The following is a 24,055-nucleotide window of genomic DNA, read 5'->3' on the forward strand; positions in this document are numbered from 1 at the left end:
TTAAGTGGGTGTTATTCTTTTCCAGCCAAAGTCCCGGCAATTTGTATTATATATATATATATATATAAAATATCTCCGATTTGAACATTTTACGGAAAATAAACTTAGAATTTTGCATTACAATGAACAAAATAAAACTGTTTCCTTAATACAGTTAAAAAAACCATTGTAGAATAAATGTGTTGTTATATTTTAATAATTAATATATATTAAAATATTCGGAAGAAAAAAAAAACAGTAATTAAAATAGCATATAACTCTAATATTATATAAATTTTATTTTTCTAATAAACCAACGAATATAAAATACTTAAAAGGAATCTCAGCTCTGCAAGGACAAGAGGCAGTTAATTTAAATATGGGTGCCGGGTTATAACGTTTTAATCATTCAAACTTCCTCTAGCTTATCATTTTTGCGTAAGTTTATGTCATTTTTTGTTATATGATTTTATTTGAATACATATATGTGTATATGTATATATATATATATATCGATTTCAGAAAAATAATGATTACAGAGTACGAAGAGAGTTTGAAAGTTTGGTGCAACATATGTGAGCAGGAAAGACCAAATCGTATGGATGAAAATAAAGTTATGAAATTGACAAATTCGTCCTCCAGTGGCAATTCCGTAAATATGACAGGCCAAGATTCATCCACGTGTCCGCCAAATATAATAATAAACCCTAACATTATAATTCCTATATATTTCTCTAATGTTTCTCTAACCAAGAGAAGAGAAGAGCAGAGAGAGAGAGAGAGAGAGAGAGAGAGAGAGAGAGAGAGAGAGAGAGAGAGAGAGAAGAAGGATGTGTAAAGGCGTGGAAGAAGAGAAAGAGATCAGAAGCGGAGGAGGAGAACGCCAAACGCTATGCCCGAAACAGAGCGCTGCGGTGCGCTGTGAACTCTGCGGCTGGAGAGCGTCTCTGTACTGCGACGCGGACGCTGCTTTTCTCTGCAAAAAATGCGATCGCTTGGTCCATCAGGCGAATTTCCTGGCGGGGAGACACGTCAGGCGCGTGCTCTGCACGTCCTGTCAGAAACTCACGCGCCGCTGCATTGTCGGCGAAGGTTTCTCGGTGGTTTTACCTCTGGGGGTAACGAGGCAGGGTGAAGAAGATAGCGATAATAATCACACCGCTAAGGTTCCTTTTGTATTCATCTGACTTCTTTCTTTCTTTCTTTCTTTTGTTGTTCATCTTCATAGGTCTTATGGGTTTTTTTTTTCTGGGAAATTTCTTTTCGAAATTAGAATTATGATTATTACCGAGAAAACCCAGAAGCGAATAGACGAAAATATCCGATCATAGAGGGTATGAAATCTCATGTTGGTTTTGGTAAATATGTTATAAACCCTAACCATAAGAGATGGTGTGCTGAAACTTCTTTCCCCATGTTTGATCATCTTCTAAATCCCTTGTCTCTGCTCCCAAAACAAGACAAGGTCATGTGAAATTCCCAAGCTTTTCAGATATGGAAGCTTTTCAGACATGTGTATAAAGGATATGATACATATCGGTTTGATGGTTTCAGAAGCTCCTCGTTCAAAAGGGTCACCATACTCCGCCTCCCTTCACAGATTCTTGCTTTCACCCGTTTTCTTCTTATCGTCTCTTTCAGAAATTGCATTCATCCAGACCAAGAAAGCCGCAGTCTTTCGCCTTCAGGGACTTGTAATGAAACTCTGTTATGCAGACATGGTTATCGAATCCATCGGTTGATTTCGTCGGATCTATTGTATTTGGCTACATATGGTGGAAAATTTGAATAGAAACTGGTTATTTCTTGGTGCAAGATCGATTACTGGTCTGGTCTGTAGGATTCAGAAGTGTAACAAAATGTTCTGAGGAAACCATAGAAGAGGGAGAAGGGATCCAACCCTCTAGCCTGTTCATCTTCACCATCCATAACAAGACATTACTATGGTCATCTTTGGTCCAGACATGAACACGAGGTAGTTCTGGTTCCACCCACCAACCTGAATCACCGCTAGTTGAACCAGAAGGTTCAAGAACTGAACCAAATCTTGAATAACCGGAATAAGGATTCAGAGGCTCCATGCTTTGAGAGATGAAGCGATGAATCCGAAACAAAGAACACGAAACAGAGCAAAAGCTCATGATTCAGAGGCCTTATTTCACCAGAACCCTAATTCACGCGTATATCATAGACAAATTACAGATCGAAAACGGGTTCCTCTTTTCTTTTCTTATTTTTCTGCACATAACGTAAGACCAATCTGTTGGGAATCCGATTCGATGACGAAACAATTCTGAGAAAATGAGTGGTAAAACGAAGGGAAGAAGATTCCTTTTACAGAGCAGGATGAAGAAAACAGAGTGGAGGAGGTGTTTCTGTGGGCCACTTGGGTTCACGCCACGTGTCACAAATAGGGTACGTTAATTGATACTGATTTTCTTGTGGTTGGAGTTTGCTGACATGGCGCCAGCGTAGAATCCAAAAAGAGTGAAACGACATAAATATGTACGAAATCATTACAACCACGTGTTTTGCGGACCAAGGACAATATTTTGTAATTTCAATAATCTGAACGAAATTTTTTGTCTTTTATGAATATGGCAAGCGAATTGTCTGCATCTCGGCAAATAATTACAATCGTTATGGATCGAATTAAATGACCAAAATTTTGGATCGTTCTAAATAAAATATGTTAAATCTCTCTCTCTTCGGACTATATAATCGTGTTATTTTTGTAGATAAAACGCACCGTTTTGTTTGTCTTGGAGGTCCCACGTTGTCATTGACACGTGTCTTTTTATCATTGGACAAATATCCGTCTATCTGTTCAATCAGAGAGTTTCCCTCCCTCCCTCTCGCTCTATGAAATTCCACAAATGGGCCGTCCTTTTTTTAGCCCTGGTTAATCCAAAAGCTGAAGCTAAGAATCTGATTATTCGTTATTTTGTTGAGACGAAGACGTGTTTGAATTATCTCGGAGGCGGGAAAGCTATGGCGGAATCTTCGTCGTTTTCGATGGACGAGTTTGTGAGGTTGATCAAGTGGCTTAGGGGGCTTACGTCCCCTTCAAGATGCCCAGTCTCTTGTCTACGTCTCTTCGCAGCCTGGTTCTTCCTCGATCTCACTCTATTTCTATTCAACTTCGTTGCTGCTTTACTTTTCCGCCGATGATTTCTCGGCATTTGATCTCTTCGGATTGTGATTTGCTATGGCGGGAATATCTGGTTTTGGGGTCCATAAATGCTGAAATTTATGCTTCAGGAATCTTTAATTGTCTGATTAGTTCGTTGATTAGTGGGATTGATGAAGCTTGGCGCTTGATCAATGGGTTTAGGTAGGGAAGTTGCAGCTTTTTGTTATACTAGAGATTGCAAATCAAGTTATTAGATCTTCAATTGAGTATCTACTCTATATCGCCGCTATTGCTTATGGAGGGTGTGGAGAAATAGTGTTATGAAGCTGAAAGTGAAGCTGAAACTTGACTGGTATAGCATCCACTAGCGACGTAGTTCACCTGAAACAAGGAAACCAGTTGGGGTTTTGGGTATTAACTATTAAGTCAGAGTAGAAGTACATAATTGATGTGTGATTGCTTCTTTTTCTCACTATTGTTGTCTTGGGATTAGGATTCACGATCAATTGGCATCATAGCCGGGCTTGTTGTTGCTATTTTTTTCATCTGGAGGGCAATAAGAACACCAGGGGTTCGCCAAAGAAAGCACCCGAGAGGAGGGTAATAATTGCTGGGAGTTCTTCTGCAGTTACTCAGACAAACATAGCACCTATCCCTCCTGGAGTTTCTTTGTCTTGGGAGGATACCTGATTACAAAATATGGTCGACGAGTTCTTTCAACCAGTAAAAGTGATATGTTATTTCTCTTAAAAATCTTCAGTTGCCTTACCCCACTAATTTGCTACAATATTGATTCATTAGGGCTGTTCGTGAACATTTTACCGCCTTTGTGCAGGCTGGCCGAGGGGCATATTAATATAGTCAGGCGGAAACTTGGTGAAGGAAGACAAGTGATTGATAGTTGGCTGTGATATTGTCATTGAATTCTGTTCTGATTAAGTTTAATGGTTTTTTTTAATATTTTTCAGTTGCAGCTTTACCCTTGAGCCACAATACATCCGCAATGATGTATCTTTCTTGGTGTTCTTAGAGTTATGGATAGTTGTGACTGTAGGATGAAATGCTTTTTTTTCTTTCTTGCTATAATTTCGCAAAGTCGGTTCTACGGGCTGACTTACTTAAGGAAGCAGTTGAGTCATTTTCTTTTGGTCAGACAAAAATCTTGGGTTATGCTTTATCCTCGTCTAATAGCAATATGCTTTTGTAGGTAACATGCCGCCTTCTTGGAGTGATTCTTGAGGAAACAACTCCTGAAGAACTCCAGGTAATACCTCTGAATTTCTCCATGTAGATGATGTGTGATACATATTGTACAGAAACAAGTAATAGTGAGATCCTCGACATTGGAAGTTCTCCTAGAGATAACAAAGTTTTGTGATCTTTATCTCGTGAAGTGAGTAAACACCTCTTCCTAATGGCTTACCCCGTTTGTATTTTGTGGGGCATTATGTACATTTTCCACTCTAGAATGGCATGACCATAAAGTCCATAACTTTGCTGTAGACTAAATGCCTTTATTCATAATGATTTTCTCTTGGAAACAAGAAATTTATATTGGGAAACATGTAAAAGTTTAGGAATTTGTATGAAAGGTACTGTGTCTCGCCATACATACCACCGTGGAAATGAAAAAGCTCTAGGCAGTTTCAGACATCAGTGGTATGCTGTTTTTCTTCGGTTATTATCAGGTATCTTGGTTAACCAATAGGCTTGGGCGATTAGGCGATGACATTGTGAGCAGTATGGATATATTCTTCTGATAGCAACCATCTTAACATTATTAGAGGTATAGTAAATGTACATTGGTCACACTTTTACGATTTAATGAACATGCAGATTTTCTCGTCAAGAGTTCTGAAACTCACATTTCGAGCCTTACTGTACACAGACCACGATTCTTCAGGCTTTAAAAATGCAGGCCTTTCGCATCGGGTGGTTTGGACAAAGACAAGGTAAGGTAGTACCTAAAAACCATTCTCAGAAGCATTTCAATAACCTTAACAAGCATATGACTAAACCGAGATTGTTCCATATTTATCTTCTGCACGCACAAATTCTGTTACGAGTGGGAGACCTGTCCCCTTTTTCTCTTCGAAACTTACAATAATCACTATGTTGTTTTACATGAAAGTGCAGGTTCTCTTTTTTGGCGCAGAAATTGGAAGAACATCCTCTGTCTGGGAACTAGAACCTGAATGAATGGCATATGGACACAAACCCGGAAATCATCACCCAATTATCTGTACATCTCCATCCTTTATATGCATTCATATCCTCTCAAACTTTCCCGAGTTTTTTTTCCCCCTGCTTGCTTTGCTGCGGAGGTTCATCAAGTATCATCCTCATGTTTCTACCCGTAAAACCCGAGTGGACAGCTCCTCCGAACGTTTTTCAGCTCGCCGTCCTTAGAGCATTTCTTCAGAAGCCTTTGATGAGAGAAGCCTGAGAAGTATAATACTTTGGAGAGATCATTAACTAGTTTGTGGTGTTGTTTTTTTGTTTAGTATCAGCAGAAAGTGTTGGGAGATAGAAATCTAATATGTTTATTGATGGTGGTGGTGATGAGTTCCCTCTCCTCTCATGCGTTCTTTCTTTTATTACAACAGAATTTCCTGAAATGGAAATTGTCACATAATGAAGAATATATTACATGTTTTTTTTACCAATTTATGTATTATTATAATTCAATATTTTCAGATAATTTATGCGTGTTTATATGATAAAGTTCATATTTCTGCTCTGTGTATTTTTATTACTTTCTTTTTTTTTGGAAAATGAAATAAAATATGGGATGAGAAAGAGGAACACCATAGCAAAGGTGATCCTCGAACCACCAGATTATGAGGTAGCGCCGTCATGTAAATAGCTCTTGTGGCCGAGATGGGGAAAGCGGAGAAAGCAGAGGAAGCATCGGAAAGTGGAAAAATCCTCGACACTCCAATGGATCCGATTTGCGAAATCAGCGAAAATTGCGCCGGAGAAGTCGCCGCTCTTCTTGCTCCTCTTCCCTCTCCCCAAGTGCAGGCAATCTCTCTCCCTCTCTCTTACTGTGACCGAGAAAATTTCGATGCCGAGGATCTTGTGTGTTTAGGGGTGTTTGATGCTTAGGTATCTTTCTCAAGTTGTTGTCTTTCTGTACTTCGGAAAACGGGCTATCAATGGAGTGTATGTATTATTAGTTAGAACGAAGAAACAGAGGTTTTACAGAGGTTTTATGGTTATGGCCTATGGGTTTTTCACTTTTGCCTTTTTGCGGGGTTATGTTATTCAGGAGTATTTCGATGAGCTTATATCCAGTAGACGATGCCGTGGGATTGAAGTAAAACAGAATGCCAACACCGGGAAAGGTCTTATTCTTCTTCCTTTGTCTTCTCCCTGTGATTATCATAAAGGTTGGCCTTGTGTGTAAACTGTCTTCTTGTTTATGCCTAAATAACCAACCAATGCTTCAGCTTTATACATTTATCCGATGATCAGAATTGAGACATGAAAGCTGCATCTATGAAATTGTGGATTTCTTTCTATTCGAGGTGTTCTGATCTGGGTGTCGTGGTTCCTGCTTACCCTTGTTTTGTGTTGTGATTATCTGATTTCTGTGGTCTGTAGGAGTCTATGCTGATACAGATTTCCTGGAAGAGGAACTCATTTTGAAGGATCAGATGCTTGTCGGCATCCAGCATTCGTCTAATAAGGTTTGTCATCCTTGTGCTTCTCTTACTTTAGATAGCCTTTGTTTGAGTAAACTTTCTCATTTCCCTATCCACCAATTTGCAGGTGGACTGTTTTGTTTGCAGCTTTTGTTTCCGATTCATTGGATCAATAGAACAACAAATTGGGCGGAAACTATATTTTAAGAATTTGGGCATTTCTGGTTGCTGTGATGGTGATTCATCGGATGGAGAAGACGGTGTTTGCATGAAATACAATGAGAATCTTGATAAGTCTGGTGCAAGCAGTTCCAAGGATAATTCTCTTCCACCAGAAGTCGTGAATTCACTGATGAACGGTGAAATGGCCTTACCTTACACCGATAAGTTTTCTTTGCCCTCTCCTCTTCCATGCCCCGGAGGATGTCATGAGGCTTTTTACTGTAGGTAATTTGACTTTTTTACTGTATTGTTTACATCCATAAAGTGCACAAACCTGATGTCTCTGATACCATTCAAATATGGGATATAGTGGATCATGTGCGGAGGCAGACTGGGAAACATCACATTCTTTACTTTGCACCGGCGAGAAGTCTGAGTCACTGTCTAGAGAGGCAATTGGGGAGTTTATAAAACATTCTAATGGTAGGGTTCAACTCTGTTTCTTCCTAATCGGCTTTTTATATTCTCACTTTGTTCTTGTTTTTTTTCTTATCATTGGTCATCGTTAATTTGCAGAGACAAACGATATTTTCCTCCTTGCTGCAAAGGTATATCTTATATGAGTAGCTACTTTCTCTTGCTTACATGAAACGGCTGAAGCTTTTGCATACAGTACTTACCACAATGGCCCAATATATGGAGTTTCTCATGAGCTCGACCATTCCTTCACTCTGAATCTGTCCTACGTCTATTTACATAGAAAATTTAATTGATTATGTGTAGGCAATTGCTTTTACCATTCTAAGATACAAGAAACTGAAAGCAGCCCATGTGAAAGAACGAGAAAAACGAAATATATCAAAGCAATCTCTACTCCTGGAGGCATGGAAGCCACTGTCCGTTGGATACAAGAGAAGGTATTATCATTTGATGTTGCTATTTTGATACTGTGGCCAGTAAACAAGTAGAATCATCTACTGTCACCTTGTGTTTTAGCTGAATATGATGCATCTATGCCCATGAAATATCTTCTAGATGGCACACCGTAACTCAAATCCACCATTGTAGGCTGATGCATTCTATCCTCTGCATTAAGAGAGATCTTGATATATATATTTATGTTAAACTCCTTTTTGTCTTTTGTTGGTAGGTGGTGGGAGTGTGTTGCCTTGCCAGATGATGTTGACCCATCTGATGAAGCAATGTTCAGAATGCAAATAAGGGATCTTGCACACACAGTAAGCGTTTTACTTTCACACACTCACACACTCAAATGTATATATGTGTATATATATATAACCTAACCTTATCAAGGCTTGGGTTTGCTTCCAAAGTTCCAATTGTATGGCATGTTTTGTCAATATCAAATGTATGTGTATATGTGTACACACTCGAATGTATATATGTGTGTATATATAACCTATCTTATCGAGGGTCAACTTTCGTTTTCTTTGGTTCCCCAGTCATTGGAGCTTCTCAAGTCTGCTATATTTGACAAGGAATGTGAAGCCCGTATCCTCCTCTTGCGCATTGGAAATCCTGCGCCCGTGTATTCTCTGTACCATGATCTTGCTTATATTATCTTTGAACATATTAGGGTCATTCCTTGACGTGAACAAGTCTTCTCTCTCGAAATCTTTGGGCATATCATTGGCATGTTTGAGCTGAATAACCTGTAAGCACCAACTTTTTTTTTTGTGTGTCTTGTTTCTAAGTGTATAATTTACTCGGAAGGTAAATCCCACATTTTGCAGAGATTTGGTGGTTGCATCACCGGTAGAGGACTACTTCTTGTACATTGATGATCTTTCCGGTACAAAGAAGGTGACACAGAATTTGTCTTTTGGCTCGCTTTTGTTTCTCGAATTTTCTTCCCTTTCCCGAGTCAGGAATTTCTGCTTTCTCAGTTTGTACTGGTTCTACTCTTCGTTTTTCTTTTTCCAGGAAGAAGCCGAGGAAATTACTCAACCATTTCTAGATGCTCTTGGTGACGACTATTCGGTTTGTTGTCAAGGTAGGATAACCAATCCCTGAGTAACTAGAGGAATCACTTCGTTTTCCTAGGTTTGGTTTTAATCGATGTTCTATCCCGGTTTAATATTTGACCGGTGTTTCTCTGTTTCACTGTAGGAACCGCGTTCTTCCCATTGCAAAGCTGTATGAACCATTCGTGTAGCCCTAATGCGAAAGCCTTCAAAAGAGAAGAGGTAAGTTTCGGAAATGTAAAGTGCAATGATTAACATGTGATTATGTATTCACGAGTCTCGTGTTATCATTAGCGATGGAAAAATCGATTATATTAAGTAGGGATGGGCAGTTCGGGTTTCTGTACGGCTTTGATTCGGTTATACTCAGGTTCGGGTTTCCTGGTTTTGGAGAAACTACATTAATCCGGTTTTGGATTCAGGTTTGGATTGGATTGAACTTTCCGGTCTTAAAAAAAGCATACCCTTTCGGGGTTTGGTTGATTCGATTTGGATACGGTTATATATCATTTCGTTTGGTACGAATTAAGGAGCAAGAACATGGGTTGTGGTTGGCAGGACAGGGATGGGCAAGCAGTTGTTATGGCGTTAAGACATATCGACAAGGGCGAAGAGGTATTTATATCATTCTCTTACCCCAAAAAAAAAACATTTTGTTTTTTTTTCTAATATTTTTTTCGGGCTTTTTATTTGGGAATAGATCACCATTTCGTACATAGACGAGGAGCTTCCGTACGAAGAGAGACAAGCATCACTTGCAGACTATGGTTTCATCTGCAAATGCACCAAATGCTTGGAGGAAAGCCGCCACTGCTAAGTGTTAATTGTCCGAACAAAGATGACATTGTTCAGTCTGTTAATTGCCTCGTCATTCAATTTAGTCCGATTAATAACTTAATCCCCAACTTATATAATTTTTTCAATATAACCCTTTAATGGATATGTAGTTTTCATACAAAAAATCACCTCACTAGAATATCGTCATCTTTTGAGAGGGTGTCGGAGTTGTTCGTAGTATTTAGATTTTGCACCTAAAAGGAGGGATGGTCATTTGGGGAATTGCATTCGATTCTGATTTCCTTATAATCTCGGTAAAATTTTATAAAGTTACGTTCAGTTCAATTCAGATCTGAATTCCATATAAAAAAAATATATAGTTTCAAAAATACCAAGATTTACAGTTCATCAAGGTTTAATTCCAACAGAAAGATTTTGAAAGACAGATTGTATAATGCAGAGTATTTAGATTCGGAAACAATAGATAGAAAGAGTATGAGGGAAAATCTGTCTTTCAAAATCTTTTAAGAGTATTTAGATTCGGAAACAATAGATAGAAAGAGTATGAGGGAAAATCTATCTTTCAAAATCTTTTATATAAATGTGTCGCACCCATTTCAACAATACACCCAAATTTTTTTCAATTCTATACCACTTTTGGACTTTAAAAGTCCGAAATAATCTTTCTTTTCTTTCATATTTTTTACGATTGTTATATAATTAATATACAACTAAAAAAACAGTGTCTACGACTGTATAACTAAAGATCCTGTAAACAATTAGATGTGTTTTTTGCCACCTCATTTATAATTAATTGTAACTATATCAATTGCAACTGTATTTAGAATCAATTACGAATTTGCAATTATAATTATAAGGATAATAAGGTCTTTTCAACAAAAAATTAATTGGTTATAACTTTTTGGGTGTATTCGAGAAATGAGTACGACAGTTTTGGTATATTTGAGTTTTGGTATATTTGAGTGATTTATCCTGAGTATGAACAACGTCTAAATTTTCAATAACTACTTTATTTAAAAAAACAAGACAAAATGTGATTTCAGAAGAAAAAAAAAGATTCACAGAAGAATTTAGAATTCTTGAGACAGTAATTTGGGGCTAAGAAACACAGACTGGAATTCTTCTTGTACGAATTCAACAAACTCAAGGTTGTTCATCATGGATTCAGACAACAAATCCACTTGCAAATCTTAATAATCAGTATCTTTCAACTCAATTCATAGCGCCTCTGATCCCAATTAGATCTCTTGATCCCTATTCGGTCGCATCGATTCATCACTTCCCTTCATTTCGATTTTACGTTAGGATTTCAAAACCCAGTAACAAAAACAAAACGAAAGTAAGATTCAGGAATCAAGGACAAGTAAATGTATGGGGCGTTTCCAGGATCAAATTGCACTGGAAAAAGCAAGATGATCAGGATATACCCCACGTGTTTAAAACTTCGATCTAGCGTCCAAGCCATTATGCCTGGAGGAACTTATTTCTCCTCCAGAATTGGTAAAGGACGCATCTCAACCTTCTCTCTATCTATAGCCTCTTAAATTCAGTCTTTGATTCATTCGCAGAAAACAAAACAACAACGTTGGAGATCTTGAATGCTCAGTGGAAGGAGAAGTCGTTAAATGAAAGAGAGCTCACGGCAAGACAATTCATGTCTTGTCCACTGCCCTTCACACACGTTCGTGTTCTTGCCTCATCATTGCACCACAAAATTCCCACATCGAAGATCAAAATACCAGGAAAAAAGAGCACTTTAATCGTCTTCCATGGAAGAAAAATCAATGAGTAATCAACTACAGCCTCAGTGTGTGTAACAAATTCAGATCATTGATTGAAAATCTCACTGAAATCCGCTAAGATAGTTATTTTATCATCACAGGCCAATACCCACGTTCCATATAACACAACACAGAAACTGGATCTGAAAAAAAGGGAATACTCAGACAGCCAAGGGTTTGATCTTCAACTTCTGGGGAAGAAACCCAGATCTGAAACTCTAGTCCACATTCCATTTGTTCATCACCGCATCCCCTTCTTCTCAGCCCCCAAATCTCAAAATCCACGAAAAACAAACACGAAACACAAAAACCAGTTTTGATTCCGGAAACCAGTTTTAAGAACGAAACGCGAGCCGTAAAAAGCTCTTCGGATTTCCAGAAAAAAACGCAGAGGACTAAGAGGAGAGATCTCGCAGCTCAGAAACGAAGGCAAACACAGAGAGATATAAATAACAGAGACGGAAGGAAGCTTGCAGCTACGCGAAATTAGGGTTTCTTCCTCGAGCGCCTCTCACTAATAAAGGCCCAAGAAAAGCCCGTATCTGAATTGTTTGGGCTTTTTTCTACATCTGTCCTTTTCATTTCTTCTTTTTTATTATTATTTTTTTTAATGATGGCCATTTCGAATTTGGTTTCCATTTTTGTTGATTTCAATTTCAGATAACTATAATCATTCGGTTTTTTTAATTCTATTTCGTTGAATTTTGATTTTAGTTTTTTTTTAAATGATAATTATTCCAACATCTGATGCTTTGGTTATGGGCCTAACTTCTCGGCCCATTAATCCCAACGAAGGTTTTTTTTTTTTTTCCAGAGGCTCTCCTCTCTGTGTCCGAAACTCAGATTGCTTGTTCGTTACCTAGCCTGCCCCTTCCGTCAAATCGTCTTCCCTCGTATCGATTTTTTCCCCATTCTGTTCTGTGTTTTTTTGTTTTATTCTTTTGATTATCCATATTGTTCGAAAATTTTCTTGTTCCGTCTGTTATCCTGAATCCAAGGAAAGAGATAAGTATATATTACAGTGGAAGCCCAGAGGAAGGGGGGAGAAGCGATAGATTTTCTCTTCTATTTTTGTTCATTACAACGTTGGTCTTCCTATCGTGTTCTGTTTCTCCAGATTCAGAGGTTGGGGTCTCTGTCCTTTTCTTTGATTATAGAATCCCCGTTTTTTTATTTCATCGCATCTGAAACTAATCAGATATTCGGAATTTAGGTTGATGATAGTGCAGAAGGAAGTGAAATTGCTGCTGCTCAATCTCCTAGTTGTTTTAGCTGTTGGAATTCTCTTAAAGTCTCTTCCCTTTAAGTTTAAAGTCGCATCATTTCTGCATTTCAGATTCAGGGATAGAGCTTGAGCTTGTCTCTTTCGTATCAGTTCCATTGACGATTCATCGTGTTGTTCAAGAAGCCAGTTACTCCATCCGTCCATTATGCGTTCCAAATCAAAGATTGATCTGAAAAAACTGAGGCCAATGATTCTGAAGAGGATCGAGGAACGGGCAAAGGAATACCCGATTAAACCCATGGTTCCTGTGGCCAAGGAGGTTCTTGAAGCTAGACGAGTTCTTATCCAAGGTGTCTCTATGCTTCTTAAAGCGTTTCCCGTCTTGTCCTGCAAGTAAGTCAATGCTCTCTTCCATGGAGGAGTTTAACACTGAAAAACATTGTTTTATGCATATGTTGGTTTCGAGAAATCGAACTGAATCTTGTCGAAAACGTGACTCTTTTTTTCAGATCGTGCCCTGAAGTATTCGTCGGCAACGAGGGTCACTTGATTGAAACATGTCGTTGTTACTTGCGGCGTGGAAACACCCGGCTTCATGAATGGGTTCAAGGATCCATAAATGATATACTGGTTCCGGTCGAAGCCTATCACCTACACAAAATGTCTCAAGGTATCATCAGACACCAACAGAGGTTTGATTATGACCGTGTTCCCGCCGTTTTGGAACTGTGTTGTCAAGCGGGCGCCATCCAGCACGAAGAAATTCTCGAACTTTCCAAAACTTATGAGGACCCGAATGCTCCTCTCCATGAGGATTTGTCTCGAGAAGATCTCACATATGTTGCAGCCGGGACTTTAAGAGCATGGGAGGCTTTAAGAGCCGGTGTCGGGAAACTATTGTTGGCATATCCCTCAAAAGTTTGCAAGAACTGCTCGGAGGTTCATGTCGGTCCGAGCGGCCATAAAGCTCGGCTCTGCGGTATTTTCAAATACGAGAATTGGCGAGGCGCACACTTCTGGCAAAAAGCCGGTGTAAATGACTTGGTACCCCGGAAACAGGTCTGGCACCGGAGGCCACATGACCCGAGGATTCTTCTGAACGGAGGTCGGGATTATTACGGTCATGCCCCTGCCATTGTTAGCCTTTGCAGCCATGCCGGTGCAGCGGTTCCTACTAAATATGCAACCGAGATGAAGCCTCATGGTTTATCTTTTCCTTCGCCTGTAGTTTAATTTAGCCGAGCGGTACAAGACCGGTTTTCTGATCGAATTCGGTATAAGATTTGTAACTTAACCGAATTCTGATGTTACACATCGGGGCCCAATGGGCTCAAATGCGTGCATTAGTTTTGTCTACATATGGGCTTAATGGGCCTTGAAAATAATCGATAAATTTAATGTTTTTTAAAATCTAGACGATTATTGTTTCTTTCTGATTATTGAATCACTAATCCTAGGTATATTTCATCAATTATTTTAATCTAAAGGGTTATTGCATCTTCTTTTTTTTCATCAATGGTTTGTTCAACATATGAAATCGTTGTCTTATAATAAAATCCAGCATATAGTCGGTCCACACCTCATTTCTATAATATTATTGAAACATAGCTGGTTTAAAAAGGCTTTGAAAAAACATATGCATATATAATATACATACGTACGGATGTGCACGAAACCAACTATCTTTATGGAGTCCAATCCATTTATTACATCAACTGTTACTCATGCAAATCAAGAATGTAGGCCAAGTGTGGCCGAGGACTTTAACACATCGAACCGGAACCGGAGAGTTCGGTCCTTCGAATCTGTTAACCAGTATACCAGCTCGGTTAACCTGATCGGTTTTCATTAGCAAACCCGGTACAATCAACCGGTCCATTTGCTCGCAATGACCGGAACAACTTCAAATTACTGCCGTTGAGAAGCCAGTGGTTCTTTACGGTCGCTCCATTGGTCCAACCTCTTCGTAGCTAAATCCACCTGAAAATCCAAACCATCATCAAGACTGTTAAGTGAAGAAGACGTAACATTTCCATTTACGTCATCAAGATCCAATCTTCGATCCACCATACACGAACATATATGAACATGTTCCTACTATCATAATGCTTTAATTATGTTTATATTACCAAAGTATTGAACAACGTGTATGTATAGAAAATAAGTAAGAATCGGGTTTAAATCATACAATATATTAGGATAATACCCTTATACTTCGGGGTTGATCAATTTGATTAATAACTGAATAATCAAACCGAATAACACATAACCGTAATCAAATCAAGTTCGACATAATAACTAAATTGTTATGATTTTTATAAAATCGAAAAAATAGAACACGATCCAAATAAAAAAATAACCAAAAAAATAATTTTTTACATAAATATTTTTATCAATAAAAACCTGATATTGAATTGAAATAAAACCGAACAAACCAAAATCAATATATAACAATTGGATAATTACAATTGTTTTAAAACCGAAATAATCGAATCTAACAAACAAGCCATAACTTCAAAATAGTAAGTCTATTTATATATTAGCATTAAGATTATTATTATTATTATTATTATTGTATATTTTTTTTAACTATTAATATTGTATATTATATATATATATATATACTTACCTCTTTGTTCCAGTCCGTACTAAACGTGACCCATGCAAGAATAATCGTTTGCATGACCGTACCACATATCATACCCGTCCATATCCCCTGCATGACAAAAGATTTAGATTACCATGTACGATCATGGCATGGCGATATTTGGGGTTTAGGGCAGAAGCAGAAATGAACAGAGAAATTAGGGTTTCTTGCCTTTGCACCGAATTTAAAGTAGAACCCAAAGAGAGCTCCAAGAGGTATCCCCACAATGTAATAACATCCCACGTTCACTTTCGCCACGAACGTTTGCCACCCGCACCCGACAGCCATACCTTCATAATCCATTTATTAATTCGCATTAAGATTTTATTATATCGTATCTACATACAACGGTTATTCAAGATTGAGAGAAATTTTAGAGATAGAGAGATTATATGGTTGTTAATTAGGGGTTATTCATATAAACCAATTCAAATAGTTGTAACCGAATCGAACCCGATATAAAAAACTGGATGGTTATGATATTTTCTTAACCGAAATCTGAACTCGGACTAAATCTAACCAAACATAATAATTGCCCGAAAAAACGTAAATATCTTTAGAAAGTAAACATTTTTAGTAACCGAACCTAAATCAAACCGACCAAGAACCCAATCAAATCTATCTTGAAACTCGACGGGGTATAGATTTTCTAAGACCGAAACGAACCTGGAATGAACACTTAAATAGTCACCCTCATAATGATAAATATATAAAATATATCCTATAACCATTTTCTATTTTTTTTTTTGGTTTGAACCATTTCTAAATTTTCAATGCTATATACTAAGAGACTATACATATACATACCGGAGAGGACAGGTTGGATGCCGTTGAGGACGAGGGTTAAGGCGAGGAGAGGGCAGAGATCCGAGACAGCGGCGGCCACGTCTTTTCCCTCCGTGAAGAGATAGCTCACGACGTCCCGTAACGCCAAGATAACGACGGCTAATATGACGGATATTATCAACGAGTAAACGTTAACGACGATGACGGAAAATGCGGCCGATCTAGGGTTTCCAGCTCCAAGTTCATTGCTCACCCTCACACTGAAAAAGAAACCAATTTTTTTTTATAACAATCTCAAGTCGTTTGATATATATCTGAATCCGACAGCTGAATATGTTGCGAGAGCTTCTGTCGCTGTTGGGACCGATTTAGCATCAATAAGTTTTTTCACGTTTAATTTGCAATTATGCCTATTTTGAAGGGTTAAAAATCAAATATTTTTTAAGCCCATTAGAGATGGATATTTTAGTTGGGTAATAAATAAGATATAGAAATCGAATATATTTATATAATAAGTATAAAAGAATCGAACAAAAAAAATAAAAGAAAAATCGTTAAAAATAAGTATTTTAAATGAAAGAGTGATTAAATAGAATATGAATCGAATAGATATAGTTACTGAAAACGTTTAACCTAAAAATTAAAATTTAGAACAAAATTTTAATCCGAAAAATTACAAATATTAATTCGGTTTGATGTTTGCTGATGAAAAGAAAAATACAAACCTTGCCGCTGCATTGAATCCAACAGCGATCATAAACACCCATCCGGAGATCGTCATACTGCAACCAACCAAAAAAAAAAGGACAAAAAATCTATATATAATATAACCGAAGCAATGATATTTATATTGTATTTCGACCAAAAAAAATTTTTAAAAAAAAAGAGTCAAATTCTAAATTTTGTATAATTCATCTATATGAATCTTGTGAATTTAAAGAGCATATATTACTTTACAAATATTCATTTTCAAATAATCACTAGAAAACACCTAAATTTAACTCCCCCGTGATTTCACTGCATCAAATAAAAATAATATATATATATATATATATATATATAGGTCTGGTGATTTGGTGAAAGTCACTTGGCTGGTTCTGGTGATTTTTATAGCATAAAAATCTGCACGATGAAGAGATGAACCACTTTGGAGAAAAAAAAACAAGACATGATTAAAATACAAAGATAGACTATTGTATTCAATTAAATTATATTAATTTAAATCAATAGCGACCAAAATAAATATTATAAATAAACTAGATGACGATAAATAAAAAAAACTAAAAATGTAAAGACATGCATACACTGACTTAATATTCTTGTCCTTATTGTTACGGAATCTTTCAAAAGGCAAATCCAATTTCGATTTGTACACTTTCTTGTGGTGAAACTGAAAGTTCACTCTCTTTTCAAGATATGATAATGATTATTTAATCCTTAGAAATCACTCGAACTCCTAGATATATTTTGAGTATACGAGTATAATATTTTAATTGAAATTAATGTTTGCATAATATATATATATATATATATATAACTGAACTAAAACGAATAATATATATATATAAAATAAAAGTAAACAAAGATACATGAAATATTATATTAATGAATATCGAAATCAAATAAAATTTAAATTAGACATATAAAATTAATAAATATAATTTATTCTAAAATAAAAATTATTCCAAAAAGACAACCTTTTAGGAAGCTTTTAAAATAATTTCAATTGGGTCGGCTTTTAAAAAGAGAACTGTCTTTTTTACAAATATGAAATTGAATGTTTTTTTTATAAGATATCAAATCAAATGTTAATCAATTCCAATTACTATACCACAAATAATAAAAACTCAATGAGATTTTCCAATAACTTACCAAATAGAGAGAGAGTCAAGAGCGAGCTGAGGATTCTCCAAGAGTCCAGCAAGAAGAACCAGGATCTGAAAATACCAAGTCTCGAGACAAAGCATAACCGCAGAGGCCGCGGATAGCTTGAAGAAGCTCCCAAGACCAGAGAAAGCCTGAACGGTGAAACCCTGCCACGTGTCCCGACAGCGTCGGCTGGTGACAATGTACGCGAACTGAGCCACGACCACGACCCACCAGGACAGGCTCAGCACCAGAGACGCACCCAGAAGGCCCATCCCGACCACGAAAACGGCCAAGTAACTCAAGAGGAGGTGCAGGAACAGCGTGGCAGTCGAGATGTAAGCGCTCGGGGCCACTATACTCTGAGCTTGGAGGAACTTCTGGATGGGGAAATTCAAGGCGTAGGCGAAGATCTGAGGGATTAAGCCGTAGACGAAAAGGGCAGCTGCAGAAGCGATCTCCGGCGATTCTCCTAGGAAGAGGAGTATTGGTTTTGAGAATACGTATATTACGGTGAGGATAACTCCTGTTAGGGTTAGCAATACGGTCGATCTTTGTAGGTATACTCCCAGCATTTCGAATTTTCCGGCTCCGTACGCTTGCCCGCATAGTGTTTCCACCGCGCTCCCCATCCCCAGCTGTCATGTTTCATAGATATTAGATTGGGAATTATATACTTTGCTTATAGAAATATGCGCAGTATATGTGGTGTGTAATAATAGTTTCAACTTTAAAGGTTTCAACTTTGAAGTAGTTCTTCTCCAGCAGATATATACAAACACCACAAAAAAGTGTATATATATATATAGAGAGAGAGAGATACTCTGAAGGATAATATATAGTAGTCTCTCTCTCTATATATATATACACACACACACAAACAGTACAAAAGATTGATCGATACCATGAGGCCATAAGCGAAGACTTGGATGCCTGTGTTTCCGAGGGAAGCGGCGGCGAGTTCGAGGTTTCCGAGGTGGCCGGAAAATATCTGAGTGGACATCGACATCAAGTAATTGATCATGTACACGATCACCGCCGGAGCCGCCAAGTGGAACAGCAGCTTCGACTCTATCCACGTCGCTCTCCCCACGCGCCTCATCGCCGGCGTCTCAGCGTCTGTCAGCACGCGCTCCAGCTCTCCCCCGCCGTACTCCGCCGCCGCCGCCACCGGCTGCAGAAGCGGTTGATAAACAGCGTCGTTTCGCGACGAGGCCATAGAGTCGAAGCTCTCTTCTGTTTTTTTTTTTTTTTTTTTTTTTTTTTTGTGGGGAAGGGTCGGTTTGTGATCGGAATGTAGTGAGAAATTTAAGGCAATCATCGAACCTTTTTCTTTTTTTTTTTGGTGGAATTATAGAGGCGTGTATTTGTCGTTTCTTGTCTGATTTTTATTCTCCGTATAATACAAACGACAATCTCTACCCTAACAGCGCTCATAAAAGAAATATATTTGAAAAAGTTACTTTCATATCTTATAATTACATAGAATGGAAAAAAAATAATTTTATTAAATAAAGTCAATTTACAGAGAAAATTTGAAACAATTTTCAAATGTATTCCAAATGATGTCTAAATGCGAGGCAAAAACATAAGGTGAAAGCAATCTTAGGTTATCTTTTATATAAAAAAAAGTGTATTTCAAATGAAAAATGACACACGATAACAGGTCTTTATACAGCAATGAAATAAAATAAACCAAGAATATTTTATCTAATGTACTCCATCCCTTTCAAAATATTTATAGTTTTAGGTTATTTTACATATTTCAAAATATTTGTCATTCTACATTTTCAAGATATTTTTTTACAATAGTTTCCAATTTTATCCTTATTAAATTCCAATAAATTATTAATGATAACATTGTTTTTATTATTAAATAAGAGTATATGTGACTTTTTCTATCTTTTTTAAAAAAATGTGAAATAACTTAAAACCACGATTATTTTGAAACGGATGGAGGAGAAGAGAGATAGAGAAATCCATGATGGCAAGGATTATTATGAGTTGATTGGACGACTCATTAAGCCTAGCATTAATGAATACATTATGACTAATTAAGACTAGTCCTCTTGTTAGGTGGGGATTTATAACTGCAATTTTTCTATTTTTCCTGCGCTACGAATATTGTGAAAAAATGACGAAAATAGATAAAATCGTTTCATGATTCAAATAATAATAATTCCTTTTAAAAAAAAATTAACGAACTTAAGAATATAAAAAGAACTTATTATAACCCAATAACAGTTTGGTGGATCCATGAATATCAAATGGAATATATATATATATATAGTTTATTATAAAGCCCATAATAGAAAAAATCTTAAAAGCCCGCATTATGTGTGGCCACTGACTTGATTCAGCAAGCCATTTGGGGTTGAATCGATAGTGGATCATGGCTTAGGCCCATTTGTTAGTACATAAAACTTAATAAAACCATAAAATATAAAAGATAACGCTATCTAAATTATATTTAATTGAACAAAAAATATAACAATATTATTTTTTTAGTAATTCGAATTTGAATAAAATTATAATCGAATAAAAATGATATAAGAGTTCAATAAATATATTTTGTAAATCGAACGAATTTGAATTAAAAAAAAAAAAAATCGGCTCTTTGAAATGCCTCTCCCCATATCAGCTAATAATGCATTGAGGGAATAAAACATGCAAATTGGAGAAAGAGATCTAGTTACAATTATATGATGTAATATATTTTGTATGACAAAATTATTCATTAACAGGCAGAGGAAATATATATAGTACTACATCATAAAATTTGGCTAGTATTTATAAATATCTATATCCTCCTTGGAACCAAAACAAGAGAGAGAGAGAGAGAGAGAGAGAGAGAGAGAGAGAGAGAGAGAGTTGAATAGATATATGCATGTGGACCGTCACAAGCAATAAGCTGCATGGAAATTATGGGAGTTAGACCTAACCCCATGTGGAAGATGTCCATGTGAATCGTCAGCTCTCTTCCGCGTTTCTACCTTTATTTTTTTTCCCTAGCGAGCAATAGTCCCACCTTAATTATAATGCATGCATATGTATGTGAATATATATATATATATATATATATATAAGATATATAAAGTAATATAGTTTATATCAAATAGGCAGTATAAATGCAAAATATAAAATGCTGTGACCCACCACGACACAAACTCCTACTTTTATATTCACAGTACAACTTCATTATCCTCAAAGATCATTTTGATTTTGATTTTTTGCATTTTAAAAAAATCAGACCACATTATATATTTCCAATGCTTCAGATTAATTTAGATAGCTTTTGGAGAAAAACATAAACCATTTCCTTATTAGGATTAAACCATCGATTTATATTCATTCAAGGGATATTAATTTAGAAATTTAGAAACGGTATTACCATGAAATAACTACTCATATACAAATTATGCTATATTTTATATATTTTTTTTTATAATTCGATCGGAAATTCACCAACGGGAGAAATCTATGTGAATATCTATCTCCAAATATAAATTTGAACTTAGGTTGAGGAGAAGGTTTACCCCAATCCTTTACCAGTCATGAAGCACCCAATCTTGGAGGTACGTTTAATATGTTTTTTATGAGCAAATTATGTATGTATATAGACATTCACATCCTAAATAGAAACCGAAGAGATCATTACACAAGATCTTGTCGGATTTTTTTGGTTTTTGCCTCTTCCAAACTCTTCGGATTTCTGGTGACCAGATAAGGAGAATTCTTTAGACTCTTCTAAGGTTTAGTTGAAATCCAACATGCATGGACGCACGTTGAAAGAGTAGCATAGAGAATCGTGGTATTAGGTGGATTTTTGCTTATTTATCATAATTTATTGAAAATAAGCGAAATGTTACATATATAATAATATTAGAATTTACATATATATATATACATATATGTTACTATTAATATGATTTTCAGCATCATTCCGACACCGTTGTATATAGTGTAGAAGGGGTTCGATTTGATATTAAAATCAAGAATAGGGACACAAAATATGATATAGTATTTTAATGCATAAAAGTTTGTAGATTTAGTTGATAAGTAACGTTAATGTTGTTGGATTTTAATTTGTGTGATAGGTTTGGTCCCCAAATATTGATAGTGGTTGTGATTTGTAAGCTATCAAGACCTACCTAACCACTCTGCCTTCATTTATTATATATATATATGATTAGTTATGATATTTAACGTTAATCACATTAATTAAGTCGCCATGATTAAACTGAACGGCTGCCACAGAGCCTAGAGTTAGTGCCACGGGATTTGCAATAAATTTGTTATGATGACGTAAGCATGACGCCCTATCTTTCGTAATACCCACATTTGCCCCCTCGATCTAGCTTAGTGGTTCTCTCTTCGTTCGACAAATATATAGTCTCCAAATATTTTCGGGGGTCTTATACTATTAATTTTTTTTATTAAAATTTTAAATTTTTATGATAAATGTTTTAAAATAAATTTGAAATTTGAAAAAAATTTAATTCAAATTGAAAATGATTTATTTTAATTTTAAAATTATTCTGAGATTCAACATAACAGAAAATAAATTAATAAAAAAATAATATGCTTCATTTTAAAAATAATAATATATTTAAATAGTATATAATATATTTTATATATTATTTTATTATTGAATTTTCATTTTGTTTCAGATTAGATAAGAATATACTTTTAAATTATTTGTTATTCCTATTATCAATAAGATAGAAAATAAATTAATGGAAGTAAATAGTTTAGAATCCAATGAAAAACACATATTTTTATTATAAATATAACTTAATAATATAAATTTCATATTTATGAAGAATTTTGATAATTTTTCTTTATTTGTTAATTAAAAATCAATATTTTTATAATAAAAATATATTAAAAATATGGGGGCACTTCAATTTGGAGGCCCTCTGGCTCTGCCAATGCATCGGTTAGACGGCCCTGTATATGTATGTGTGGTATGGTTACGTACTTAACAAAAATGGTTTATTGGCACACAATAATTAATATTGATACAAATGTTGCCTTAAGTAATTAATAATTTTAATTTTATTTATGTTTTCGACCGACATAAAGTACTGTGGCTCGAATTAAGGCTATTTTCTCCATGTACGTATCTTTAATGTTTGATTACGCATATATATATACATATATTTGATTTTTTTAATGATTTGGTAGGCATGCATTTATTATATCATATATATATATATAAACTTTTGTTTTGTTCCTTTATTCATTATATATAAAGAGACAAACGACGCTTAATAATGAATCCCGTGATTTAGGTCTCATCAATTAGTAGCATTTCATTGTTATTATATCAAATGGAACCCAAGTTCAAATACTTTGTCGTAAGTGGACTTTATATTATAATCCAATCACATATAGCCAAGTAGGACTATTTAAAATGTGGAAATAAATTTTAATATAAATATAGTTTTTTTTTATGTATTTATGCATAATTAAGGAAACCAAGAACATATATGTGTTAGAAACAATTAAAATCACGCTAATGATTTATTAGATAATCGAAACCCTATTTTGTGTTTCCTTGCTCCAAGCCAGCCTCCGACTACATCACAATGACTTCAATCATTAGGTTTCCATTATTAGAATATATATATATATATATATATATAATATTAAACGCAAGTGTGTGTGTATATATATACACGCTTATATATAAGATATAGAAAATGAAAATATAAGAAATCCGTGTACGACACAATATCTAAATTAATAATAACACCTACAGAAATTCAAACCTCACTTGCTGATTCCAATTGCAACGGCGCATAAGTCGCTTCTCTCATGTGACCTCTCTCTCTCTCTCTCTCTCTCTCTCTCTCTCTCTCTCTCCCTCTCTCTCTTGTATGCATTTATACGCACACACGCACACATTCGCATTCCTATATCTCTCTGAATAAAGTGCTGTGTAATTATATACCCTCTCCTCTCCCATGGGAAACTGTCTAAGGCACGAAGAGAAGAGCGAGGTGGGAAAGGATCTCATGGAAGGGGAAGAAGAAGCAAGAGT

At 36.0% G+C, this 24,055-nt stretch overlaps 4 protein-coding genes and 1 long non-coding RNA gene across 7 annotated transcripts; 4 read left to right on the forward strand and 1 right to left on the reverse strand.

Annotated features, from left to right (window-relative positions):
- The first annotated feature begins 779 nt into the window (after positions 1-779).
- LOC104821750 (B-box domain protein 31-like) lies at positions 780-1,803 on the forward strand. The gene has a single exon (XM_010552724.1). It carries the CDS (start codon positions 810-812, stop codon positions 1,164-1,166), a length of 357 nt encoding a protein of 118 aa, XP_010551026.1. The 5' UTR covers positions 780-809; the 3' UTR covers positions 1,167-1,803.
- A 1,289-nt stretch (positions 1,804-3,092) lies between these two features.
- On the forward strand, positions 3,093-5,772 carry LOC104821751. The gene is made up of 5 exons (XR_773116.1): positions 3,093-3,313; positions 3,606-3,841; positions 3,948-4,376; positions 4,949-5,064; positions 5,249-5,772. It is a non-coding gene; the product is annotated as an uncharacterized LOC104821751 (long non-coding RNA).
- Positions 5,773-5,970: 198 nt separating this feature from the next.
- LOC104821752 (histone-lysine N-methyltransferase ATXR2) lies at positions 5,971-9,848 on the forward strand. Of its 2 annotated transcripts, none has more exons than XM_010552725.2 (15): positions 5,971-6,136; positions 6,384-6,459; positions 6,719-6,804; positions 6,887-7,206; positions 7,292-7,404; positions 7,498-7,529; positions 7,705-7,838; positions 8,072-8,159; positions 8,385-8,433; positions 8,542-8,596; positions 8,676-8,745; positions 8,866-8,935; positions 9,052-9,128; positions 9,465-9,521; positions 9,607-9,848. In XM_010552725.2, exons 1-15 carry the CDS (start codon positions 5,993-5,995, stop codon positions 9,721-9,723), a joined length of 1,488 nt encoding a protein of 495 aa, XP_010551027.1. In that variant the 5' UTR covers positions 5,971-5,992; the 3' UTR covers positions 9,724-9,848. The 2 variants fall into 2 exon arrangements, with proteins under 2 accessions (XP_010551027.1, XP_010551028.1); XM_010552726.2 differs by lacking the exon at positions 5,971-6,136 and adding an exon at positions 6,150-6,220.
- Positions 9,849-12,330: 2,482 nt separating this feature from the next.
- LOC104821753 (APO protein 4, mitochondrial-like) lies at positions 12,331-14,124 on the forward strand. 2 transcript variants are annotated; one of them, XM_010552729.2, is made up of 3 exons: positions 12,331-12,610; positions 12,699-13,103; positions 13,220-14,124. In XM_010552729.2, the coding sequence occupies exons 2-3, from the start codon at positions 12,916-12,918 to the stop codon at positions 13,941-13,943; spliced, it is 912 nt and encodes a 303-aa protein (XP_010551031.1). In that variant the 5' UTR covers positions 12,331-12,610; positions 12,699-12,915; the 3' UTR covers positions 13,944-14,124. The 2 variants fall into 2 exon arrangements, with proteins under 2 accessions (XP_010551031.1, XP_010551030.1); XM_010552728.2 differs by having other exon boundaries at positions 12,822-13,103.
- A 200-nt stretch (positions 14,125-14,324) lies between these two features.
- LOC104821754 (protein DETOXIFICATION 40) lies at positions 14,325-19,281 on the reverse strand. The gene is made up of 7 exons (XM_010552730.2): positions 18,914-19,281; positions 18,016-18,647; positions 16,869-16,925; positions 16,165-16,403; positions 15,529-15,647; positions 15,340-15,426; positions 14,325-14,690 (listed from the first exon to the last, which is right to left on the reverse strand). Exons 1-7 carry the CDS (start codon positions 19,226-19,228, stop codon positions 14,619-14,621), a joined length of 1,521 nt encoding a protein of 506 aa, XP_010551032.1. The 5' UTR covers positions 19,229-19,281; the 3' UTR covers positions 14,325-14,618.
- Between the last annotated feature and the right edge of the window lie 4,774 nt (positions 19,282-24,055).

This window comes from Tarenaya hassleriana, unplaced genomic scaffold (genome assembly GCF_000463585.1).
Source record: "Tarenaya hassleriana unplaced genomic scaffold, ASM46358v1 Cleome34, whole genome shotgun sequence".
Taxonomy (NCBI): Eukaryota; Viridiplantae; Streptophyta; class Magnoliopsida; order Brassicales; family Cleomaceae; genus Tarenaya; species Tarenaya hassleriana.

Coding starts and splice junctions, on each gene's coding strand:
- LOC104821750 (XM_010552724.1), top strand. CDS start 810: ATGTGTAAAGGCGTGGAAGAAGAGAAAGAGATCAGAAGCGGAGGAGGA.
- LOC104821752 (XM_010552725.2), top strand. CDS start 5,993: ATGGGGAAAGCGGAGAAAGCAGAGGAAGCATCGGAAAGTGGAAAAATC. Junction 7,839..8,071: donor TCCGTTGGATACAAGAGAAG/GTATTATCATTT, acceptor TTTTGTTGGTAG/GTGGTGGGAGTGTGTTGCCT. Junction 8,746..8,865: donor ATCTTTCCGGTACAAAGAAG/GTGACACAGAAT, acceptor TTCTTTTTCCAG/GAAGAAGCCGAGGAAATTAC.
- LOC104821753 (XM_010552729.2), top strand. CDS start 12,916: ATGCGTTCCAAATCAAAGATTGATCTGAAAAAACTGAGGCCAATGATT. Junction 13,104..13,219: donor TTTCCCGTCTTGTCCTGCAA/GTAAGTCAATGC, acceptor TCTTTTTTTCAG/ATCGTGCCCTGAAGTATTCG.
- LOC104821754 (XM_010552730.2), bottom strand. CDS start 19,228: ATGGCCTCGTCGCGAAACGACGCTGTTTATCAACCGCTTCTGCAGCCG. Junction 16,926..18,015: donor CTTGACTCTCTCTCTATTTG/GTAAGTTATTGG, acceptor GGTTGGTTGCAG/TATGACGATCTCCGGATGGG. Junction 15,427..15,528: donor ACTTTAAATTCGGTGCAAAG/GCAAGAAACCCT, acceptor TTTGTCATGCAG/GGGATATGGACGGGTATGAT.